The sequence below is a fragment of the Boleophthalmus pectinirostris genome, unplaced genomic scaffold, assembly GCF_026225935.1.
Source record: "Boleophthalmus pectinirostris isolate CB_2022bp ecotype Guang Dong unplaced genomic scaffold, ASM2622593v1 HiC_scaffold_9, whole genome shotgun sequence".
In the NCBI taxonomy this organism is placed as follows: domain Eukaryota; kingdom Metazoa; phylum Chordata; class Actinopteri; order Gobiiformes; family Gobiidae; genus Boleophthalmus; species Boleophthalmus pectinirostris.
Genome location: NW_026571541.1, coordinates 20,878,809 through 20,901,301, shown reverse-complemented (window position 1 = coordinate 20,901,301; position 22,493 = coordinate 20,878,809). Strand labels below are relative to the sequence as shown.

Below are 22,493 nucleotides of genomic sequence, written 5' to 3'. Positions count from 1 at the left end.
CCAATCATTCTTACCTTAATTTATGGAAGTCTTTGCTGATTTCTCAGATTTATCTGAGGATTACTAAAGTTGTTAACAATCTCTAGCAACTATGTGAAATATACACCCAGTTAGGAGTAGCTATCATTGTATTTGTCACTTAAAATGCTGACACGTTCAGTACAGCTTGTCCACATAGCGCAGCCTGCTCTGTGTAATCCAATTGTCCTGTAGGCAGTAAGTAGCAGCTACACCTGTCTGATCGCACCCCAGGGCTGTGCTGTGTGGGAGTGAGTTAATGGCCTGGAAAAATGATTCACAAGTGCTTCATATAAACTGTTGACTCATAGTTGAACAAGAAATCATTTGAAGCACCCATGGAGAACTGCCCAGCACGACCATCCTTTGTTGAACAATCATGTTTTGTTTCAATATAGGCTGGCCCTTTTCTGCAAACATGCACAACAACAAACAAAACAACAACAACAACAAAACACATTACTGAGGCAGAAGATAAAGTGGTCATATCTAAATATCAATTAAAGTGAAGTATTCTCACAAATAACTGCATAACTACATCATGTAGCACTTTTAATTATACCAGCTGTACGGGCTGCTACACAATTACCTCGTCTATAATTAGTAACACCACTAGAGCCAAACCACCTCAAGAATGCCAATCTTATCTTGTAAAACGAAACAAGGTTAATACTTGGATGGGAGACCGCTGGGAATACCAGGTGCAGCAGTGTGGTGGCATTCACAGTGCATATTGTCATTGTAGCTAAAGGCAAGACACTTCACCCTCCTTGCCTTGTTTGTGGTGTGAGTGACTGGTGGTGAGCAGAGGGTCAGATTAGCAGCCTCACTAACTACCATCAGGCCACCACAGGGCAGCTGGGGCTACAATCATACAGTTTGGAGTGAATTAATAATTGCAGAGTTAAGTGCATTGGGTTTCTTGAAAGGGTCTGTATAAATTAAATGTCTTGTTATAGTTACTATGATTATTTGGTTTATTTCAGTCACAGGTATATTCTAACATTATTCCAGAAACAGTATTACAATTATCAGGCCTATTCTTTATACCTCAATATCATATCATCTTGAAACCAGTTCACATTCACAAAAAATAGCAAAGGGAAACAAAGAATAGAGTAACAGCAACTTCTACCCACTTTGCATTTCAGAAGCTGACAAGACTTCTCATACATAAAAACTATATATTCTGCAATAAACTCAAATCTCTGAAGGAAAAATATAAACTAGAAGGTTTCTTCACAACTGCTTATGTGTCCTCATTATCCAAAACAGCAGACATTAGGCCAGACTCATCATCAACTGAAGCTGTTACTTTGACAAATGTGAAGGTCGGGTCTCTGAAGGTGCATGTTTCTGGTAGATTATAAGGCTGTTTGTTCTTCTAATTGTTCTGCACTAGTCCCTGGATAGACCTTTAAACAGTGTTCAGGTGAGGGCAGATTGGGGACCTTGTGCAATTATGTCTCAGCTCTCATGTATTTCTGGCCTTATAATGACAGACTACTTTCTTTTTTGCCTCTAACTACAAAACTTATCTGACAAAGGACTGGCAGTACAGTCCTTTTGCAGCAGTGGGTGACAAGGCTGATGCGACGGTGAAGGGCATTTGAAGGTCGAATCAAAATTTTTCACGAGGGGCACTGAAGGAGGTGTGTCTTGGCGGTTTGACGTTTGTTCCAGTTGTGCGAAAAGGATCATGTCGAGAGAAGACGTCAATCCAATCAGCCCACTCAGACAGAGAACAGCTAATCCTGCTAATACAGCGCGAAGGTGAGGGCAGGATGGAGGGGGCTCTGCTGCTGCACACGGGCTGGGTCCTGTCACAGCATACACAAGCACACATCCTGAATGACTAAGTGTAAAATTGGCTTAGAACTGTCTTTCTTAAACTTGTCACACCAAATAATACCTCAGAAAATTTGTAGCTTTCAAGAAATGGGGGCAAAAGTAGAACGAAACCAAACCAGATCTAAACCAGGACACTTGCATATTTGTGTCAGGTTATCTCCTCATCACTGGGCGGGGTCTTCTAAATACAAATCTTTTCTTGCCTACTTTAAAACGTGTAGTATTGTGTTGTAACGATTAGTAATCCTGGGTGGAGGCCAACTATTATTCTGAGCAAGTTACAGCATTACAGGGAGAAGGGTCTAATGCAGAGAAGAGGTTTGAATGAAAAGTATATTACTCTAGAAGCGCAGGTTTTGAAAACGCTCTGAATGGTCTGCTCCCATCATCAATAATATTTCACAACCATATTACACAAAAGGTGCTTCATGTCTTTTTAGAGCAGTTATTTATAGACCTGGTTTTGAAACCTCCTGAAGCCCTCCTTGTCACAGACACCCTTGGGGACATGACAAGATTGAAAAGAAAGAGCTGATACAAGGACAGACAGCGCTAATCATCTTTTCTATGGAGTAGAAAAAAGGATTAAAAAAAAGAATTACAATATCAGAGCCTATTCAAGTGATTGGGGGGCAAAGTATACTGTAATGACATCAATGGTCGCTATGGTAACGGGAGGAGAGCGGATGACAACATGGTACTGCAGAAGATCAGACAGAAAACTGCTCAGGATGAAACCAAAATGGGGTCGAGACGAATGTGCAAAATCTTTTAAAAATATTTTTCCCAAACAAGTTGCTCTGGCCAGGGACATGTCCATGAGCAGTGACGTACATGCAGTAGTTGTTTATGAAGATATAGCTTTAGAAACAATGGGAAATCTTACTACTGAAGGTCACACTGTACTTGTCAGTCCACTATTCATTTTGATTCACTGCTATAAAGCTTTGTGGTTGAACACATGGCGACCAGCAGATGGACAGACTCAGTAGTCCCAGTACTGTTGACCCAGTAGAGTGGAGTGGGGGAAAAAAAAAAACTCTTCAACCTGGAGGGCTGCCTTGATGTCACTGTCAGGGAATTGCTGCTTTCTTGAGTGATTTTCCTTGTCAATAAAGTGTGCTCCTACAGAAGGCAGAAAGACAATTTAATACGAACAAGCCCAGACAAGGTGAGTGAGGAGAAATGGTAGACTGATTCTTGTCATTTGTCACTCAGAGCGCCAATGACCTCACCATGTCTGTGAGAGCGTGTGTGTGTGTGTGTGTGTGTGTGCGCCTGTGCCTCTGTGTGTAGTGGGGACCTTTCATTATAGATGACAGAGTTCTGGGAGGCAGCTGCATTGACGTCACACTTCTCAGAGCTGTCAAGGACCGAGCTCACACCCTTTCTCTACTAGTACCACACACATTGGGCACGCTGCAAACTCCAAACAAGAAACGGTTTAAAATGGAATTAAAGCCAGAATAAGTCCTCATGGCTAAGACAGCAAGGTTTAATGACTTTGGGTTTATTCTGGTAAGATTTGACCTTATTTCCAAAAACAAAGATGAACTGGTGAAATTGCCAGAGCTGAGATGAGCCTAATTATTACAAATATTTGTTTTACTACATTGCAATGAAGCAATGAGGTGAAAGCAGGACATAGCTAAATAAATAAAACATTCAAATATAAAATTGGCAAAATAATTCATGCTGAGACAGATCAGACAATCTATGCCACTCTATTGGTACCCAGTTTGCATGTGATCATGTTATTTGATCTAACCAGTGTTTTGCAAGATTGCACAACTGAACTCACATTATCAAGTAGTCACATTTACTTTGTGGGTAAATGATCAACCCACGCTCAAAAATGTCATAAAACCGTAATAGCACAGTAAAAATTGTTATGCAGACCAGACTACTAACAGAATACAAGCGTCCATTTTGTACTCAGCCCTTATTTTGAAGTGCTCTTCTCCACAGCAGTAGTTGGGGCGAGGAGGGGCAGGTGTCAGCAGCAGACCCATCCCTGCTCACAGTGGTTCCCTTCGGCCAAAACAGACCTTAAGACCCCAGCTTTCATCTGCACAGCTGCCTAGGTGGGCCCCAAATAACACAGTAAAGACAATATTGTGCAGTGGGTTATGAACAGGCTAGACTTGAAAAGAAAACTAAATGTAGGATTCAATATCAATCATAACAAAAACAAATTCTTGAAAAACTGAACATACAGGAAGGGGCCTTGGAAGAAGGTTAACGCTCTAACCAGTAATAAGACCATAGGCTTGTCTTTTCCGTTATGTTACTTTATTCAGATCAAGATACAGTAGTACAGCATCCCAACTGTGGAGAGAATTCAAAATAAAAATGAAAGCACAGTTTGTGATACAGGAGGACAATCAACGATCAAGGTTTACTCTACAAATGAGGGAGGGTGCAGAAAAATCAACAGTCCGATTAGACCAGACGGAAACAAGGAGTCCATTTTTCAACACAGATCATACATTTACTCAGCCCACTTCTGACCGCCTCAACTCTGACCCCCACAATAAAATATTATGCATCCTTACATACACAAGCCCACGCCCATCCCACAGTCATGCACTATTCTCCATTGTAAAGGGCCAGTCACCGACGTACAGAGAAGAATGTGGCAATAATGTGAGGTTGTAAGCGAAGGACTAGAGCAGTGGCAAGGTTTTGTTGTGCCTTTGGGCCCTAAAGCTGTTATCATTGTTTACTATAGCCTGCCAAAGGTCTTGTGGCCCTTGTATGGGCACAGTCTGGTTATTTACTGAACAGGACAGGAAACGGGTAGGTGTATATTTAGAGAAAATGCAAGGTTATCAAACTCATTGGCACAGGAGTTAGCAGAAATGGCAAAAAACGCAAAAAAGCCTAGTCTAGCCTTTTGTTTTGAATGGCCAATTTATTACAAAAGCCTAAATAAATGAATTTGTTTCTTTACAGGAATATTCCAAAGGGGTTCTATACATAAAACAATGCCAACACCGTTATAATTTGTAACATGCAAATTAAAGCTGATCTGATTGCATGCAGTCATAATAAACCTTTTTGAGTACGTAACTAAACTACTATGAATTTGGTCTGGCAGAGGCCAATCACCAAGACTAGACAACTTCACTGCAGCGTTTCTGGCCAAAGAGAGCATCGAGGAGGATTTCAAAGGCTTGACAAAAAACAGCTTGTTGCACCATCTGCTGCTCAGAGCTGGTGTCTAGCGCTGGGAGAAGCTAGCAAACATGGACGCGGTACGCTGCAAAGACCGCAGCTAAAGTACAACAGTGGCAAGGGTGTCAAAGGGAGGAATGTGAGAGGGGTCCGATTAGCGATGCCTAGCTAGCAGAGCAGCAGCACATTAGTCAGCATGCACCACTTAATGCAGTTTCATCACACTTTGCCAGTTGAAAAAGCGGCCATTTACAGCGAAAAGGAAGATTTACAAAGAGGCCTGAACATGGACTAGCATGGACAGTAAAAAAAAAAAGAGAAAAGAATAAAACAATTGTTAACAGCTTTCTCTATACATAACCAGTTGTTCCTGAACATCAATAAATATCTTGTAAAAGTGTTTACGTTGTTTGTTGATGGGGGGGGGCGTCTGGTTTATTCGTGGTGAGGTGGATATGATAGGGCCAGAACTGCAGAGAGAATTTTATATTAGTTTTAAATCATAAATATTTAACAGTCATGAACCATTTTGAAAACACTCACCACTGAGGGCCTCTTGGGCAAAGTATTTGACGTCCATATCTTTGTCTGTGGACAGCTTATCCAGCACTGGCTTCACTTGGGTCTGAAGCGTACTGAAACAAATAAAACATTAATGTGATTTTTAACACTGTATCTGAAGAGAAAAGCTCAAGAAAAATCCAGAAGAACTTACTGGCTGTCAAGAACAGGGCCGATCTTCTGGAGAGACTTGGCCACATTGAAGCGCACATTGGCCACTTGGTCATCAGACATCTTCATCACCACGGGCAGCATGTGTTTAGTGGTGATATCCTGTCCACACACCTCGGACAGAGCCTGTAAACACATAAGTATGGAGTCTTACGGGTTTCAAAAGGGGACCAGCAGAGGGGAAGAGGGGAGGCTGTGGACTCACGTTGATGCAGAACAGAGTGGTCATCCTGTGCAGGTAGTTGGGGTCATTGGCCATTCCTAAGACTTTGGGGACGATGGTGTTCTGGGCCCACTCCGCTCCAAATTTCTCCACCAGTTTCATGAGGTTGCAGGTGGCCGCCTCACGGATGGCATACACTGAAAATGAACATGTTTGTAATGTCAGGCTAGTATAAAAAAAGAGATTTGACTTTCTTCATCCACAGTTATAAATTTATAGTTCATTAAAAGTTTACCATTGTTGCCATATGTGCAAAACTGAACTATTAGGTAACACTGATTTATAAAATTGGCAACAGTTCACAAGGGAGCACTACTCAGGAAAAAAACCCTTGAGCTTGGTGGAAAAATTGTCATATGAGGAGATTAACATTGTGATAGTATCGGGGATCACACTGTGGGCTGTGTGGTGTAGACAGGCCTTATATAATGTGGCACAGGCCTAACCCCCAGTAAACCACTGACACTCTGATCCACACCAGCAGCATTCCAATGATGTAACCCAGTCAGTCTTTTGTCCTCTCAACAGCATGTCTTGGTCTAATTGGAAAACTCAATGTGAAGAGGACACTACTAAACGCATGTTACAGACAATGTTCTGGTTTGTCAACAGCATGGCGTGAGCTGTAACTATAGGGGCTGATCGCCTGTTGGTAGGGGCATTGAGGTTCTTATGGTGTCCCTTTGCCCCTGAGTTTCATCATATATGCTACAATATAAAATTGACTGCAACTGCAAAAGATTGTATTTTTGAAGGACACTGACAGACTTACCATGGTCAATGAGCCAGGCCATGCAAAGAGTGTTGAGTTTTTCATCAAAGAATTCTACTCCCTAAAAAAAAAAAAAACTTCGATTATTCATTTATCTCAAATTTGGTGTTGTAGGGCTGCACGATTTTAGAAAAGAATTTAGAGAAAAAAAATGTCTTGCAAAGAGCCCAGGAGCATTAAAATTTGAGAGCTAAACAAAGTTAAAAATCCCATGTATTTCAGTACATCTTTGTAAAAATGAAAGAGTTGGTTTGCTTTTTATTTCAATAACAAGACATTGTTTACAGAGAGCTTTACATTACCTACATGTCTGGATTGTCTGCAGTCAACTTAAAATACATGTATGATTCAATATATTGTGCAGCCCAAATGTGCATATGCATTTTGCACATAATCACTAGCATAGATTTGAGATTAGGCTGCGTGACTCACCAGTTGTCCAGCCAACAAGGGCATGTACTCTATGATAGCAAGGCGAACCCTCCACTTGGCATCTTCTGCCAGCTCCACAATGGCGGGCAGCAGAGACTGGGAGAGTTGGCGGATGCCAATGACCTCATTCACACAGTCCAGGTTAGAAATGATGTTGAGACGCACCTCGGGACACTGAAAAGGAAAATCATTTGAGCTGCACTGACATAAATAAAGATTTTATTTTGTTTTATTTTTTAACGAAAACCATTATAACTAGATGATAAGCAATAAAAACACCCAAAACTGGGGTATAAAAAACTTTGATACATTAGCTGTTATCTATGTATTAGGCTAACAGCCAAGAAGCTTTAAAATGTCTCGCCTGTTCCACCTAAAACAGAAATGCAGCAGCTACAGTCACAATATTCAGACCTGTGGGGACCAATAAAGCAGGCGTACCTCGTCCTTGAGCTGGGCCAGGAACAGTGGCAGTAAGTGCTCTATTGTGTTGTCTTTGCCCAGTATGGTCGACAGGCCCATTATGACCGAGGCCAGGGCAGACTTCACATGTTGGTTTGTGTCTGAAACAAGCTCCTGATGAGGAACAACAAACTGTTAACACAAGGTCACTGGAACACAATGGAATTTTCCTTTTTCAAAATCAAAAATCAATCAAAATCTCAAAACCACATTTTTGAAAAAAAGATTAGTCTTATATAGTCTTATTATAATACAAACGAAATTGTAGACATTGTTACAGCGTACTTTGACTAAAGATTGTGAAATAATTCAATACAACACCGCCACCTTGTGTTCAAAATGTCATTCACTGAAAATCTGAGGAAGAGAAAACTACTGGAGAAATAATGGAGGGAATTAAGAGCTGGAAAAAGTTGGTTACCTTAACACAGGGCAAGATGTGAGTCATGATGATCTGTTCTCTGTTATCTTCTGGAAGATTCTCACAGAATTCTGTACAATCCAATAAATATGCTTTAATGAACCACTACCCAATTGTATCAATTATATTCTAGCTACAATATGTCACAAAAATATACAACCTAAACTGCGCCATTTTACACAGATTTGTACCTTTGACTTTGTTGGCAGCAGCGGCTCGGACCTCTGCCTCACAATCCTTCAGCAGGTTTTGGAACGCAGGAACCAGGTCATTCTTTGTGATCTCTGGGCCAACTGCTTTCTGGAGCTGAGGACAAAGATTTAAAAAATACATTTTATGGCTATAATAGCATATAGAATATAATGAGTAATGTTCTACTGTTTTTACTCCTGTTGAGAACATATTTGTTGTGTGACACAGTGGCTCAAGGTTGTATTGATTATTGCTCAATAAAGAAATCCATGGGTTTTTGAGTGAATTGACAATTCAAAACAAATTAATACATATTAATATACTTTGAATGCACTTAAGTCCTCAAGATATCACCTATAAAAAGTAAGCTAAAACCCATGTAGAGAGATGTACAGAAATACTGTAGCTTTTTCAGTTGTAATACCAAAATTGATACTATGGTACAAGCAAAATAAGATAGAAGAGTCAAATAAAAACTAAAATAAAAACATTAGAATAAAAACAATAAAACAAAGCTGGCCCATTTTTGGGATTGTGCAAATGTTGTTATGGCACTCCACCAGAACGCTCAGCTCATAACTGGTTGAAGTTCAAATAATTAACTCAATTCCATGAAGGTCCTATGTCTGTGTGCACCTACAAGAAGCCTTTCAGCATTAAATAGGTCAATGTGTCACGTGTACACTAGTGATGCAGGGACCTTCCCCGAGTTATAATCAAAACCCGAGCCACTCAGCCCCAAGAAATTGGTTCAAATGTAGGGACCCGACCAGACACTAACCCGCGCATATTAAAACTAATATATTGTGCACAACTGCAGCTGGCCGTAACATCATAGGATGTAGTGCAGATAAAAGCTAAAGGATAGTCTGGAACTATAACAGCCTGGATCATACAGAAACAAGGAGAATACCTGACGCAGCATGTATGTGCTCTAAATGTCTGCGTCCAAGTAAGCAACATGTCTTTACACCCATACATAAGCCTCTATGATCCGTGACCTGCCCTGTTCACGCTGGAACATCATTTGTGTAATTCCAGTGTATAAATAGAAATCTTTTATAAATACACATTGATGCATCGTGGAAAATATTTTGTCACTTAAAAATTTCGCTTTATTCTTCAGTTTACAAATATAACTTTTGATAAAAAAAGAAAACAGAATTGGCCTCATTGCTGCAACTAAATACCAGTAACAATGTTAAAGACTCCCATGAAATGATTATATCTAAAAGGCCCCATACATAAATATTATAAAGTACCTCGGAGAACTTGTCAGCCACCATGTAACGAACCCTCCAGGACTTGTCTTCAGCAGCCTGACGAAGTGTTGGCATTACCAGAGTCTCCAGGTCCTCCTGAGGCAGCAGAGTGGCAATGCTGACACAAGCCTCCACTGCAAGCAACCGAACAGAGTCCTAATGGACAACAGATCATTATCAGTGTGGGAAGAAGCATAACATAGGGAAAAATCTGAGAGGATTAAAATTATGTAATCATTAAAATATATTGATACCTGCTCATCAGATGCCAGAGCAGTGAAGAGTGAAATTATGTCACTTTTTACATAATCCAACTCCAGAACTTTAGCGAATTCACCTAGTTTAGATGCTGCAGCACGACGCACCATTGGTGTATCATCTGAACATAGGGTTCGAAAATGCCTTAAAACAGACAATAAACATTAGAATACATAATGCCCATGTATTAATATAGTAAATTGCAAACTAGACACTTACTGACGAATCTCAGCTTTTACAGTGCTGGAGACGCGGGGATAACAAACACTAAATAGGCCACAGGCAGATGTGCGAGAAGTGAACCAGTCCCCACTGGCCAGGCGCTTGACCAGAGGCTCAAAGTGAACCTCCAGATCAACTGAAGAGTGTTCCTCGGAGATCTTCCGCAGGGAATCCACTGCTTTGTCTCTCACTACAGTCTCTTCTACTGTTGCTAGGCTTTCCAAAGGAGGCTGAAAAAGACGAAGTAAGTAAAAATTACTAAAAGCACATTATGGCTTTGTAAGCATTGCTGATTGTTCAGTTTTGAACATCATGATTTTCATCCATAACAATTTGTAAGGTAATATTAACAACTGACTCACCAATAGACAGTGGACATACTCTGGACCCCCCACCAGCATGGTGAAGTTACCAAGCTGCTCTGCCAATGCCAAAAGCACCTCATCTTCATCATAGATTGTGTCTAGAAATTAGATATTAAAGGTTATTTTGAGTTGGTGTATGGGGTTTGTGTTGAAAATGTAACATTTAATTCACTGGATAACCTGTGAAAAAAACACTCAACCAAAACCTTTCGAAAAAAGTAGATTCACCTGTGAGGAAGGGAAGGAGTTCCGTACGAGTCCTCTCTACACCAAGGGCAAGAGCAATAGTGGACAGTTTCTTGATACTATTCAGTCGGAGCTGAAATATAAATTGTAATTATTGCATAAATCCATGATCCTTTACATACTTATTTTGACAATTCACAGTATAATATCTACTGTTGGACACAACTGCGCCTTTTACCATCAAGGGCTAGTTAGCATAATCATCGTACGCTTCAATCAACATCGAAAAAATACCTCCAACAAAAGAGAGGAAAAAAAGAAAACAACAACAAACTAACAATATACTAAAAGTGTCTAGGAAAGTAATTATATTCTCATTTCAGCAGAATTGAGAAAATCACTAATAAGGCGCTAACTTAGCTTTAAATGAGCAGCCGGGGACAGGAGGAACGCAACACTGCTGCGTTGATAAAGAAAAGGCACTTTACATGGATGTCACTGACTAGTTACATGTAATACGCCGTAAAATAGCCGTAATAACAGAAAGGTTAAGAACCACGAGGAACTTTCACCAATTGCAATCATCAAAAGAAACACTGATGTTTTCATGGGATGGGCCTGAGGATTTCTTGAGCTTGCTGGGCCTTGAACAGCTAAGGCTAACTGATGCTAGCGAGTTAGCAAACCAGTACACCGTTCGTAGATATGTAAGAATAACAGACCAATGCATAAACAAAACCGTGCCGTTTACCTGTACATCTTCGTTTCGCAGTTCATCAATGAGAACAGCGATAGGATAAAGAGAGTCATCTCCATCGGCTCCTGCCATTTTGGTCAGTGTTGCAGAATGGCGCTGTGTGCGGCGCTAGTGCTACGGGGTTTCTGCGCAGAGAGAAGCGGAGGAAGCGGGCCCTCCCTCTGCAGCTGAAAACGACAGGACATCGCAACAATTACACACAATTAACAGAGGTAATATTTAACAAACAGACATTTAATAAATACTGCTGGAGTGTGAGAGCATAGACATTGATAATTTCATTGAATTATCATGTTATAAATTATTTCCCAGCCATGAATATCTCCGACGTTAACATTTTATTGTGAAAATGAGACTCGGATATGACTTGTGGCTTCCTGTTTTGCATTCATCCTGATCAAGATGGCCTCTCAGCAGCAGCAGCGCTTGGTCCAGCCCGGTGTACAACAGCCCGACTCTCTTCAGCAGCAACAACAACAGCTGAGTCAAGACTTTGACCCTGTCCATAGATTCAAGATGCTCATCCCACAGCTGAAGGAGAGTCTGCAGGTGCGATCTCCATTTAAACCTGGCGTGCCTTGTAAATACGGGTCTATCATGGATTTCTATTGAACATGTTATTATTTCCTCTTCCAGAACCTTATGAAGATTGCATCTCTAAATTTGGCTCATAACACTGCTATCGACAACGGCATGTAAGTCTACTCAACATAAAGAGTAACAGTTGAACTTCCAGCTACATGAAACCAGCTGACTACTTGGAAATTAGCTGAAAAGCTAATACTGGCACATTTACAGAAATGTTTACATTGTAATAATACTTGTTTTTGTGAAATTATATGAGGGTTTTGAAATCTATTTTCTCTAGTGAAAGCAGTGACTCCACGGTTCAACGCTTTGACAAGAGCTTGGAAGAATTTTATGCCCTTTGTGATCAGGTTGAGCTTTGTTTGGTAAGATAATATAAAATATGCATAAATACAATAATTAATTTTCACATATGTACTCGTAAAACATAATAGGCTGTACGCAGCACAGTATGAATAGTCTACCTGTCCTAAATTCAACTGTATTGAATCTTTGTTCTAATTTTCCTTACAGAGGTTGGCGTATGAGTGCCTCTCCCAGTGCCTTGATAGTGCCAAACATTCTCCAAACCTGGTACCGACAGCCACTAAGCCTGACACAGTGCAAACGGAGTCCATGTCCTATGCTCAGTACCTTGGCATGATCAAGTCTCAGATCTCCTGTGCTAAAGACATTCATAACGCTTTGCTAGAGTGCTCTAAAAAGATAGCTGGAAAAGGACAGCCTCAAGGAATGATGTAAATTCATTTCATACTAATTTTTAATAAATTGGCAGTTCCATTGCGGTTTCTTAGCTCAGCTTTTCATAATGTTTTGTATATTTATTCATTTGGAAAGGTGTTATGACCTTAAACGACCAGCTGGTGGCAGTAGAGTTGTAATTACTTATTCTTTCTTTTTGTCTTTGTTTTTATAATAAAACAGAAATAAATACGGGGTCCTGTGCGATTTTGCATGAAAACATGACCAATACATCTGAGAAGAAAGAAAAAAACAACTGCAAAAGAAGCTGCACAGTGACTATAATTGGATTTTATCTACATCTAAATAATATAAAGCGGAAATTGCTTTTGCCATATAGATGAAATCTTTTACATTTACAACGTATGTAAAGTTTTGATTAAAGGTCCTATATTACACGAAAACCTTTCTTGTGACCTTCAAGCCATGTTAAAATATTCATATACCTGGAGCTGTTTTATTTCATTCACGCACGTTTGAGTAATTCTGTTTTATTAGTCTGTGTACATCACCAGAGCTCAAAATGCTATGTTCCATCTTGTGATAACTTGAAAACTACTGCTTCATGACAACAGCTACGTTTGACCTTGTGTTCAGCAGAAATTTCAATTCCAGGGCTAAAATCTTTCTAATTCTGCAATTAAGCCAGATTTCTGATCTGGCATGGGCATATAACAAGGCATGCATACTTGCTGTAAATAATTGTTATCTAGACATCATTTAAATATGTTTTATTATTTCACTGACACACGTTTATTTTGAACATAATGAAAGATAAGTTCAATTAGCTTATTCTTTGGGATTTTGATGAAAAATATGAAAGGCTATCAATAAAAAAGTGGCAATCTAATTTTATAAAGTATACAGTAACAAATTGTTTCAACAAAATTCTGAATTGAATAAAAGTACAAACACACACAAATTGTGCAAGTGATACAACAGGGCCTTCACAAATACTTCATTTGATAAAAAAAAAAAGTAGTAGCAATATAAAAAGTGAAAACTGTATTAGAACAACATAAATCACATTCTTTTCTCGGCCATCCTGTTCATTGGATGGCCACTTGCAGCCCAAGTGTAAGGGGTGCTAATATAGGACACAATATTTATTTTTAACTTGCTTCACAATTGTGCAGATATTATGCATTTAAAGCAAAAGCAATCTATGCTAAGGTTGTAACAAAAAGGTTTAAAACAAAATCTATCTTCTAATCCTTTCTTCTCCTAGGATGCTATTGTAGTAAGAAAGAAAACTGTGGTCAAATATATAGCAGGATAATACACTGTACACTATGAGTAGGTTAAAAGAAAACATAAAGCTGAATATTATGTATGTGCAAGAATGCAGAGCACAATTATAGCCTATTGCTTTGAACACTTTAATAATACAAATCTTCATTGCCGTTTAGAGCCCGGTTCTCTCTTAGTAGCAATTCTGGGTTGTTCTCTGAGGGGAAAAATAGAACATGTCTTTAATATCTTGGTTGTGCACTTGTCTAGAGCAGAGTGTATATTAATTACTGACCTGTGGCCTTGCTCTTGGTTAAATGTTATAGCCACAGACCTATGGCCGTCAGATTTAAATTTAGACACCTTATGCTTAAATTCTTCATCAAATGCCTCTGCTTCAGCTGGTGACAGAAAATAAGTGTTAAGCAATGTCATGAACTCTGATAGCCAGTAATATGACAATGAGAGCAGTGATTTTTTTTTAAGGCATAAACATACACTCATCTAGATTCTCAAAATCCTGGTTGAATTCCTTTTCACCAGTTTTGTTGTTATACTTCTTTTCCATAATGTGACCCCTGTCTTGAATGTGGTGACCAATGGACATCTTTTGTAAACCGCTCTCAGAGTCTTTGATGGATTGACGAGTTTCCTTGATCTAAAGTACAATAAAAGAACAAATATTATAAATCAGATGACAATACAGAAGAACCTAATATGCAGTCCCCATACTGTGATATAATCCAAGAGCTTGAATGGATATTTAGCTTGATCTGATACAATTATCCAAGAACTACACAAATAGAAAGCACCCCAAGAAAAGGTCAGACAGATGCCCTTGTTAAAGCTTACCAAACTCAGATCATATGTCATGTCTTGTTTAATATGGATATTTACTTACCCCTCCAGGAGCACGGAGTGTTGATGAGCTGGCCTGAAAGACCTTGGGCGGCTCATTTCCAACCTTAGAATAAGTCATGACTGATGAAGAGCTGAAAGAGTGGCCATTCTCCTGACAAACACACACAAAAAAACTATTGAGAGCATTCTACCAGCTATATACACCCCAAAAATAAGCCAATTATAGAACACTCACAAAATCCCGGGGCATGTCCACTCTCTTTCTCATATTAGTGATCATATTGTTGACTATGCCAAAAGGGTTCCTCATTAGGTCCTGTACAAATGATGAAAGAAAGAACCAGAGGTCACTGACACCTGCTCACCAAGTGTTCCAGGATCATAAATACCCTCACCAGGTGCGATAACATGCATTTGAAATAACAAATTATATATGAAAGAATAAAATATAAATATTACAAAATGAAACCATGTATGTTAAGCCACTCTTCTTAAAAAGAGGTAAGACCAGAATAAACACAATAATTGCCTAGGATCCAGATAACACACTTCTTCAACATGTAATAAGCGATAAAAACTCTCTTGCAAGGCTAAAAACAATAATTGGCAAAAATGCCATTAACATTAACAAAATAATGCACACATTTAATTAGCAAAAAACATCGAAACATCTAAGAATTTATATAGTAAAGACAAAACATTTAATAAGATAGTGTTCTTCCCCTAAAATAATTTTCCCAAAAAAGAAACTTACAAAATATATTATTCTTTAATAGATCAAGTCATGTGAATTGTACTGACCATGTTGTCAAAGCTGCCGAATGAAAATAATGACCGACTCATGTCCTGGGAACAAACAAACAACAAAAGTTTAGAAACATCTTCACAAACAAACAAACTGCATTTTCTAACCAGTGTCCCTGAACAATAGTCCATGTTTGGTGGTTGCTGGTATACTGTTACTTGATAAAGCCCTTTCTAAACTTGACAATACAGCATGCCCATGTGCCTTGTTCAAGGCCACCATCTGGGTCAGCATACACATGGATGAGTAAAAGAGTGGCATATAATAAGCATATAATTAAAGCCTGTTGAATCCAATCCAGAATTACAGTATTCAAATGCACAGGTGCTCATGACTCCACAACCATCCCAACAACTATGGGAGCGTCTGTCATTTTCAGGGGTATGACACAAGGCAGTGTACGTAACCACTAGGTGTTGAATGACTTGTGCTCCATTTGTAATTGGGTTGCGTTGTCACAGATTAGCAGGACTTTAACTCTGAACTTTATTCTGGGAAGGCTGCAGTGGGCAGTCCTGGGCAGGGCATCGGAGGGGTCACTGAGTCCAAATCTGCTCCCTCAGCTGGTTTTGGGCAAATGCAAAATGCAGTTAAATAAATTCTACCATGTTATATGGCAATGCATGTCAACTGTATCTGAACCACAGAAGCCTAGTAAACATCTGCCATCATTATATTTAGCCTGGTCTAAGCAATGGAGTCAGTGGGGGTGCATGCAAGATTAGACATCAGATTAGACTTCACTCTGAGCTTTTACTTTTTTCTTGTTTCTATGGAAATGTTATTGCTCTGCTTAGAATATTCCACAGTATGACATTAAACAGATCTACCTCACATTTATTCAATTACAGGTGGTTTTATTGCTCAAAAATACCTAAAAAAGCAGGCATTCTGGCTGGGAGCTGTGATCTTTCAACTGATCTGACCTGTAATTTGGCCTGGTTTGGTTTCCATGATGATAGAAAGGTTTAATACCATACTGGGAAACATCCCAGATAAAGCAATAACATTATGCAGAAAAGCAGATGGCAGACCCTCCACCAGAAAAGTTACACAATGCACCTTTAAGTAGCCCCTTGCTATTTCTTCTATTTAGAACTTCTTCAGATTTTGCAGCTTTAACTGGAGCAAAGAAAGGACCACATCTTTACAGAAGAAAGCATTTGTTATGATACAATATAGAACTGATTCAAAGGAATCACAACACAAGCGATGCAATTACGATACAGCACAATACAGGTGTGTGATCAATATTATTTTAGCTTATTTAACACCTTGAAATGTAAAAATACACAGGAAATAATGTCCTTGTATAACAGTATTTTTTTCACTTCATGTGTCATGCATGGTCATCTGGAGACAAAGACTTCACAGATGCAACTAGAATGCTAAATAGATATGTTTAATAGCATGCTGTGGAACATTCTAGCAATCAGCATTCAGGCTCCATGGACACAAGCAGGTTACCTAAATATAAACAAATATTTAAGTAGGTGGCTGCTTTGAAAGGTGATATGGGGCAGGCAGTCACGACTGACAGGACACATGGCAATGTGAGAAGTGGGTTATACAGAACTCACTTTCCCACCGGGAATCTAATACTTGCACAAGCACAGAACATGAGAGAGGACCAGCTTGCATATGCTGTTTGACCTGCCGTGACAGTCTGTATAAAACAGTGCTTGTAAGCAGGTTTTCAAAGCCAGTCTGTGTATGCATACACTGTTTGTGCAGTGATACTGAACAGCAGAGTAAGAGGGACATGTCTGTCATCTTGCTGCTAATGCTTCAGCAGTGCCAAGGCACGTCCTGCCAAACAGATGGACCAACAGAGCAACAATGACAAAACAGAGTCCATGACATCTGCACAAATGCCTTCACAAAGCCAATGCACAGAATGAGAGCCCAGTTTTTTGACCACTGCTGTGCATTAGAGGCTCCTGTGAATATGGCCCAGATTGCGGCACTTAATAGTCAGCATTTTTTGCAACTTGCACTGTTATCAAAGATTTTGGAGTGCCTCTGTGTACTGTATGATTTCAAACCACAAGGTTGAGTGAACTGAAAGACAATGATATATTTACTTTCTAGTAACTACTAATATTAGATAAGCTTTGTATTTCGATGGACATATTGCATTGCAGCTTGAGTGCACACACTGTCACTGAAGTAATATGTCAAACAGCGGTTTCAGCTTGTCCTCAGCTGACTTGAGCCAGCTAATGGCATGATGCTAATTAAGAGGGTTAGGGTTTATTATTACCAAGTACAAATATACAGACCAGCATAATGCCATAACTCAGTCAGTAGCCCAGAAGCAGGCTACTGACTGATTGATTCCCACTGAAGTTCAACTAACACAAAAACACATTTAATTTTCCTCAGTTTAATGGAAAAGATGAATATAAAATCACAAAAGTTTTACTGAGTTTGGTTGCACACATTAACAAAGACCATTTTTGAGTGTTAGAAACCCTAGAAGTGTAGTAGTAGTGTAAGAAACACTGTGTCAGTGGAACAATGTTCTATAAATAGCATTGTCTGAGCTATATCTGCCCAAAGGCCAAGAGGGAGGGATGCCCTTCCTCTTATAATATAGACGTTGTTGACCCATATTGGTGAGTGGTGCTTTGGATAACTATCCGGCGTGGTAATAGCCCATAGATGAAAGATGTTTTAATTCGCCCGGTCTGAGAACTCTAATAGCCTACTATATGAACAATGATACCACCACACAAGAAGTGTTAGCTGATCCTTCTCACCCGTTGGTTTTGTGTAAGTGCTTGGGGTGAGTTTGACAGTTGCGCCATCCTGCCGCTCTGGTCCCTTCCATCCGTCAAACTTGGCAATGGAGACGCATCAAATGGCTCGGAGAAGCTACGCGTAAAGTGCTGCATATGTTCCCTGTGTGCACGGAATGAATCCCTATAAAAGAAAGTTTCAGTGAGCTTGACACAGATTGAAAGTAGGCCCACATAACAGACTATAGACTTATGGAACTGACCAGGGCAAATAATCAACAGCAGACCCGATAGGACATCAATTGCAATACAGATCGAAAATGGGTCAAATTTGAGACAAACGTTATAACAGCATAGCTACCTTTTATGCAAAGCACAACTTACAAATTATGGCTCCATTTTGAGCAGGGCTATTCAAGGACTGGAATTCACAATAACGCTCATTAGCCTATGCGTTTTGAGAAAACGGGAAAATGTTGAGCAGCAACTACAGTAAAATGAACAGAACTAACTTAACCAGTAGGTTAAAATTACTTTTTAGTACACAATCACTGAAAGTTTAATAGATTGCTTACCTAAAAAAAGGATCTTCCTCAAAATCTTTAAATATGCTGTTGAACATGTTTAATCCTTGTTTTTTTCTAAAGTGTCCAGTGTCCTGTGCCCCCTGCGTCTGTGCGCCGTTTGAAGTAGACACTGGTAACATGATTTAAAACTAAACTCACTGTGACACCAACCACGTGACACAGACGGCACACTCTGATTGGCTAGTTATTCGCGTCCTGATCAGTGTTGTGACTGGCTGCTATAGCAACCACATCTCTCGAAAATTTGTGAAACTAAAATAAGCATGTATTTGTAAACAAATGTTACATTTTGAATGTGGGACTACAATACTGATGCTGAAAATGAGTTGGCATTTTGTCCTTTGATTAATGTATTGAAGTCTTTATTTCGAAAAAATAAATATAGGCCTATTTAATTTTTTTTTGGACAATTTAAAGATTCATTAAACTCAACTATTGTACATGTACTCATGCTGTTTTTATTGCCAAAATAGTGGTTTGGTGGTGCTCCTTATCACCATGGAGACTGACCATTTTGTGGAACATTCCAGGCAAAACAAAAGCATATGTCTCTGCGGAGAAAAGATTTCAGATCCACCTAAAAACTTACATAGTGCAGATTTAAAATAGAAAGAATACAAAGGACCTAAATTCCTAAATTCAGGCCTACTAAAAATGCAACATGAAAACAAGAAATATCAGTCTCTGTGGTTTGTTTATTTTACAGAAACCATATTAAATAAAAACATCACAAGCATAAGTCACTAAAAGAGGAACAATGGCATAAAAAGTTTACCTTCACTACATTTTGAAAACTATACACTTCTTTAACTGATAATAATGGAGCTGACAGCATGAGCTGACAGCAGGGTCTTCTGCCAGTAGTTCCTTAAGTGACAGGACTGCCCAATAGTCTTTCCTGTCGTAGGGAGATCAGTCTCTTCATCCACAGTTCCTCCGCTTTGTCTTTGTCCATGAACAGCTGTGAGACAGTCAGACAATAACAGATGAGAAAAACATTTAGCCTAAATTACAAAAATGGAGGGCTGAGAATTTTAAACTGTTTAAAACATTGACTGTGTGGGCTATATGTTGCTTCCCTGATCTAGAGCGTGCACAGTCCCACTTTGCACTTTGCTGCACTTAAATGGTAATGGTATTGATTTGAAGAGGGCTATAAAAGTGCTACTGCTGTAACTGTCTGATGAATGAAGGCATGTGTTCATTACAAAGAAGCATAATGACTTTGAGCAAAATCACAAATGGAGAATAGCAGGATGGTTTCTATATCAACTATGCGAGAGAGGATGTTGACACGCTGACTGTGCGTAAATAACTGTACATCCATGTTATGATATGTGTCTATTATTATGGAGATTGTGGATGGTACAGACTGTGTCAATCCTTCATTTCAGGCAGCGCTGTGTGTATGTGTGTGTTATGTGTAAGATTCGACACCAGTGAGTTCTTGTCTGTCGGCCCATGGCTGGTGTCACGGTGCTAATGAGCCAGTGTGTGTGGGATGACAGTATCTGGGCCGGGCTAATGGGACTCATCTGTTCTAATTGGATGTGGAGCTGGGGCCGGAGCCGCCTGGGGCATATTGCTGCCATACATCAGCTTGTCTCAAAGTGTGCATTTGTGTGCGCAGACTTGAGCTGCGGGGCATTGTGTATATGTGGGTATATGTGAGGGGGTTATCTGCATACATCAGGCCATAACTGAGTTTCCCCACTAGAGATAGATGACTGGAAAGCCCCAGAGAGTGTTATTAGAGTTTAAAGTTTTCCTTCTCATTTTTTATCATTCAACCACTGGGTGAGAGAGAGGTAATCTACGATTGTTATATACACTACTATATTACTTTGGTTGGAAATAATAAAAGTTATAGTGAACAATAAAAATATGTGTAAATCAAAATTATGAATCAATTCAGCTCTAAGTGAGAATGAAATTAACACATTTATATACCAAACATCACAGAGTAAAATCTTACATTAGGATGAGCCAAAGTATCCGTGTCATTGTAGACAGTGGACAGTGGAAAACTGAGTTCCTGAGGACTTGTTTTTTCTTCTTCCTTTTTTACTTCAACCTACAACACACAAATTAACATTTATTACTTACTAGCACATGAGTGCAATGTGACAATGAGCCAGTAGGTGGCAGTAAGTGAATGGAATACTGCTTGTACCCCTTTCATCATGATCTCACATCTTAAACTTAAATGGCGAGAGTACATCTATACTTAACAGTGCTTAAAATAGTGAAGTGATTATTTTGTGTTTCAGTGCACAACTAAAAGCCCCACAAGCCATGATTTCTTCAGGGAAAAATATGATTAAAATATAACAATTGAAAGTGTTTTTTTTTTTTTTAACAATTAAATCTAAGATCGTAGGATTTATCAGGATTAAGTTTGAAATGGACCAACAGATTTAGGCTGTTTTAAACACAGAGCAGGCCTCATCAGTGCAACTGACTGGGTCAGGGCTACCATCTCCAAACTGTAGCCATAAAGGACTCAACCTTTGTCAGACTTATCAAGTTGTGTCCCAGAGGACCCTGTCAGAGATTCCTTCAAAAACAGTCTTGAATCACAGCAAATCAAATTCTTGTTCCTTCAGAGACAGGCGCATTTCAATAATGACTCCTGTGTTTTGTCTGAATCTGCACAAGCTGAGGGGGATGTCCAAGTCTGCTGTGGTCCCCATGTCAGAGACACTGAACTGAGTGTCTGATGAAACCGTCCCAGTTTGAACCAATTGCACAGAATGGGAATTGTTTGATTTGGTCTGGGCCCTGTCTGGACAGAAAGACCAGTATTGCAGAGGGAAATTTAATAAGAGACTGAGTGAAAAGATGGAGAGAGTGAGGGCCAGGCAGAGAAAGAGGGACAAAACGCACCTTTAGTTGGTCCCGGGATGATTTGAAAGCCTGAGGAACAAAAGAATCACTCTCGATGGCTTCAATGTCCTTTATCCTTCGCACTTGCTCCTCTAGAGAAGTTCCCTCTGTAACACATGAAGCACAGATGGAGACCAATGAACAAAAGCTCAAACACACATGTCCAGTAGAGCACACGGGTCAAATAGCCCAGCTCATGTCTGAAAAGCTCCAGATTTCATTTGGACCATTTATCTCTTTTAGTGTAATGGTCTTTGACACATACCATCTAAAATATTTGATATTCTCCTATTTTAATCTTGGCCACCATGAAAAGAACTCATATCTCTATCCAAGGGCAGAGGGTTATAAAAAGCAAGCAAGCAACAAAAACACTAACATCATAATAGCCAGACAGTGAATTACACTGAGATAATGCATTCTAAAATAATCAAAATATGAACACAAACTCATTGCTGTGGAATTTCATTATGGAGTCTAAATGCGATTAGGTTTCATACAGTTTTCATCTATCACAAAGTATTTTGCTCTGGCTTGTCCAATCAAACAAAGAGACAGAAAAGGTTTCTAGTAAATTACTCTTGGATATAAACACATCAGAATTCTGCATATCACATAATAAATCATTTCAAGAATTCAAGAGCAGTTCTTCATAGCGTGGGATGGCAAAAATAGCTGCGCCGGGAAAGTTAGCAACACCAAAAAGACTCTGCCTGAATGCTCC

The 22,493-nt window shown here is 39.4% G+C and overlaps 4 protein-coding genes across 5 annotated transcripts in view; 1 reads left to right on the top strand and 3 right to left on the bottom strand.

The window, feature by feature from the left end:
- Positions 1 to 4,139: 4,139 nt before the first annotated feature.
- On the bottom strand, positions 4,140 to 11,465 carry ppp2r1bb (protein phosphatase 2, regulatory subunit A, beta b). The gene is made up of 15 exons (XM_020918035.2): positions 11,325 to 11,465; positions 10,616 to 10,706; positions 10,385 to 10,485; positions 10,020 to 10,252; positions 9,797 to 9,944; positions 9,543 to 9,698; positions 8,280 to 8,394; positions 8,089 to 8,159; positions 7,647 to 7,781; positions 7,206 to 7,379; positions 6,774 to 6,834; positions 5,984 to 6,138; positions 5,762 to 5,904; positions 5,590 to 5,681; positions 4,140 to 5,516 (listed from the first exon to the last, which is right to left on the bottom strand). The coding sequence occupies exons 1-15, from the start codon at positions 11,400 to 11,402 to the stop codon at positions 5,482 to 5,484; spliced, it is 1,788 nt and encodes a 595-aa protein (XP_020773694.1). The 5' UTR covers positions 11,403 to 11,465; the 3' UTR covers positions 4,140 to 5,481.
- On the top strand, positions 11,422 to 12,849 carry med29 (mediator complex subunit 29). Its single transcript, XM_020918075.2, has 5 exons — positions 11,422 to 11,542; positions 11,733 to 11,879; positions 11,967 to 12,025; positions 12,199 to 12,283; positions 12,432 to 12,849. Exons 2-5 carry the CDS (start codon positions 11,733 to 11,735, stop codon positions 12,657 to 12,659), a joined length of 519 nt encoding a protein of 172 aa, XP_020773734.1. The 5' UTR covers positions 11,422 to 11,542; the 3' UTR covers positions 12,660 to 12,849.
- A 204-nt stretch (positions 12,850 to 13,053) lies between these two features.
- mlf1 (myeloid leukemia factor 1) lies at positions 13,054 to 19,792 on the bottom strand. 2 transcript variants are annotated; one of them, XM_055147779.1, is made up of 8 exons: positions 19,659 to 19,792; positions 18,318 to 18,480; positions 15,552 to 15,596; positions 14,986 to 15,066; positions 14,791 to 14,901; positions 14,388 to 14,547; positions 14,185 to 14,290; positions 13,054 to 14,106 (listed from the first exon to the last, which is right to left on the bottom strand). In XM_055147779.1, exons 2-8 carry the CDS (start codon positions 18,450 to 18,452, stop codon positions 14,055 to 14,057), a joined length of 690 nt encoding a protein of 229 aa, XP_055003754.1. In that variant the 5' UTR covers positions 18,453 to 18,480; positions 19,659 to 19,792; the 3' UTR covers positions 13,054 to 14,054. The 2 variants fall into 2 exon arrangements, with proteins under 2 accessions (XP_055003754.1, XP_020773739.2); XM_020918080.2 differs by lacking the exon at positions 19,659 to 19,792 and adding an exon at positions 18,872 to 19,430.
- The window catches only part of rsrc1 (arginine/serine-rich coiled-coil 1), an 81,426-nt gene continuing 78,493 nt past the window's right edge, over positions 19,561 to 22,493 (bottom strand). Inside the window, exons 8-10 of the mRNA XM_055166688.1 lie at positions 21,770 to 21,876; positions 20,859 to 20,957; positions 19,561 to 19,844 (exon numbers count right to left, since the gene is read on the bottom strand). Of these exons, the coding sequence (XP_055022663.1) occupies positions 19,752 to 19,844; positions 20,859 to 20,957; positions 21,770 to 21,876 (299 nt within the window). The 3' untranslated portion in view covers positions 19,561 to 19,751. The remainder of the gene's footprint in view (positions 19,845 to 20,858; positions 20,958 to 21,769; positions 21,877 to 22,493) is intronic.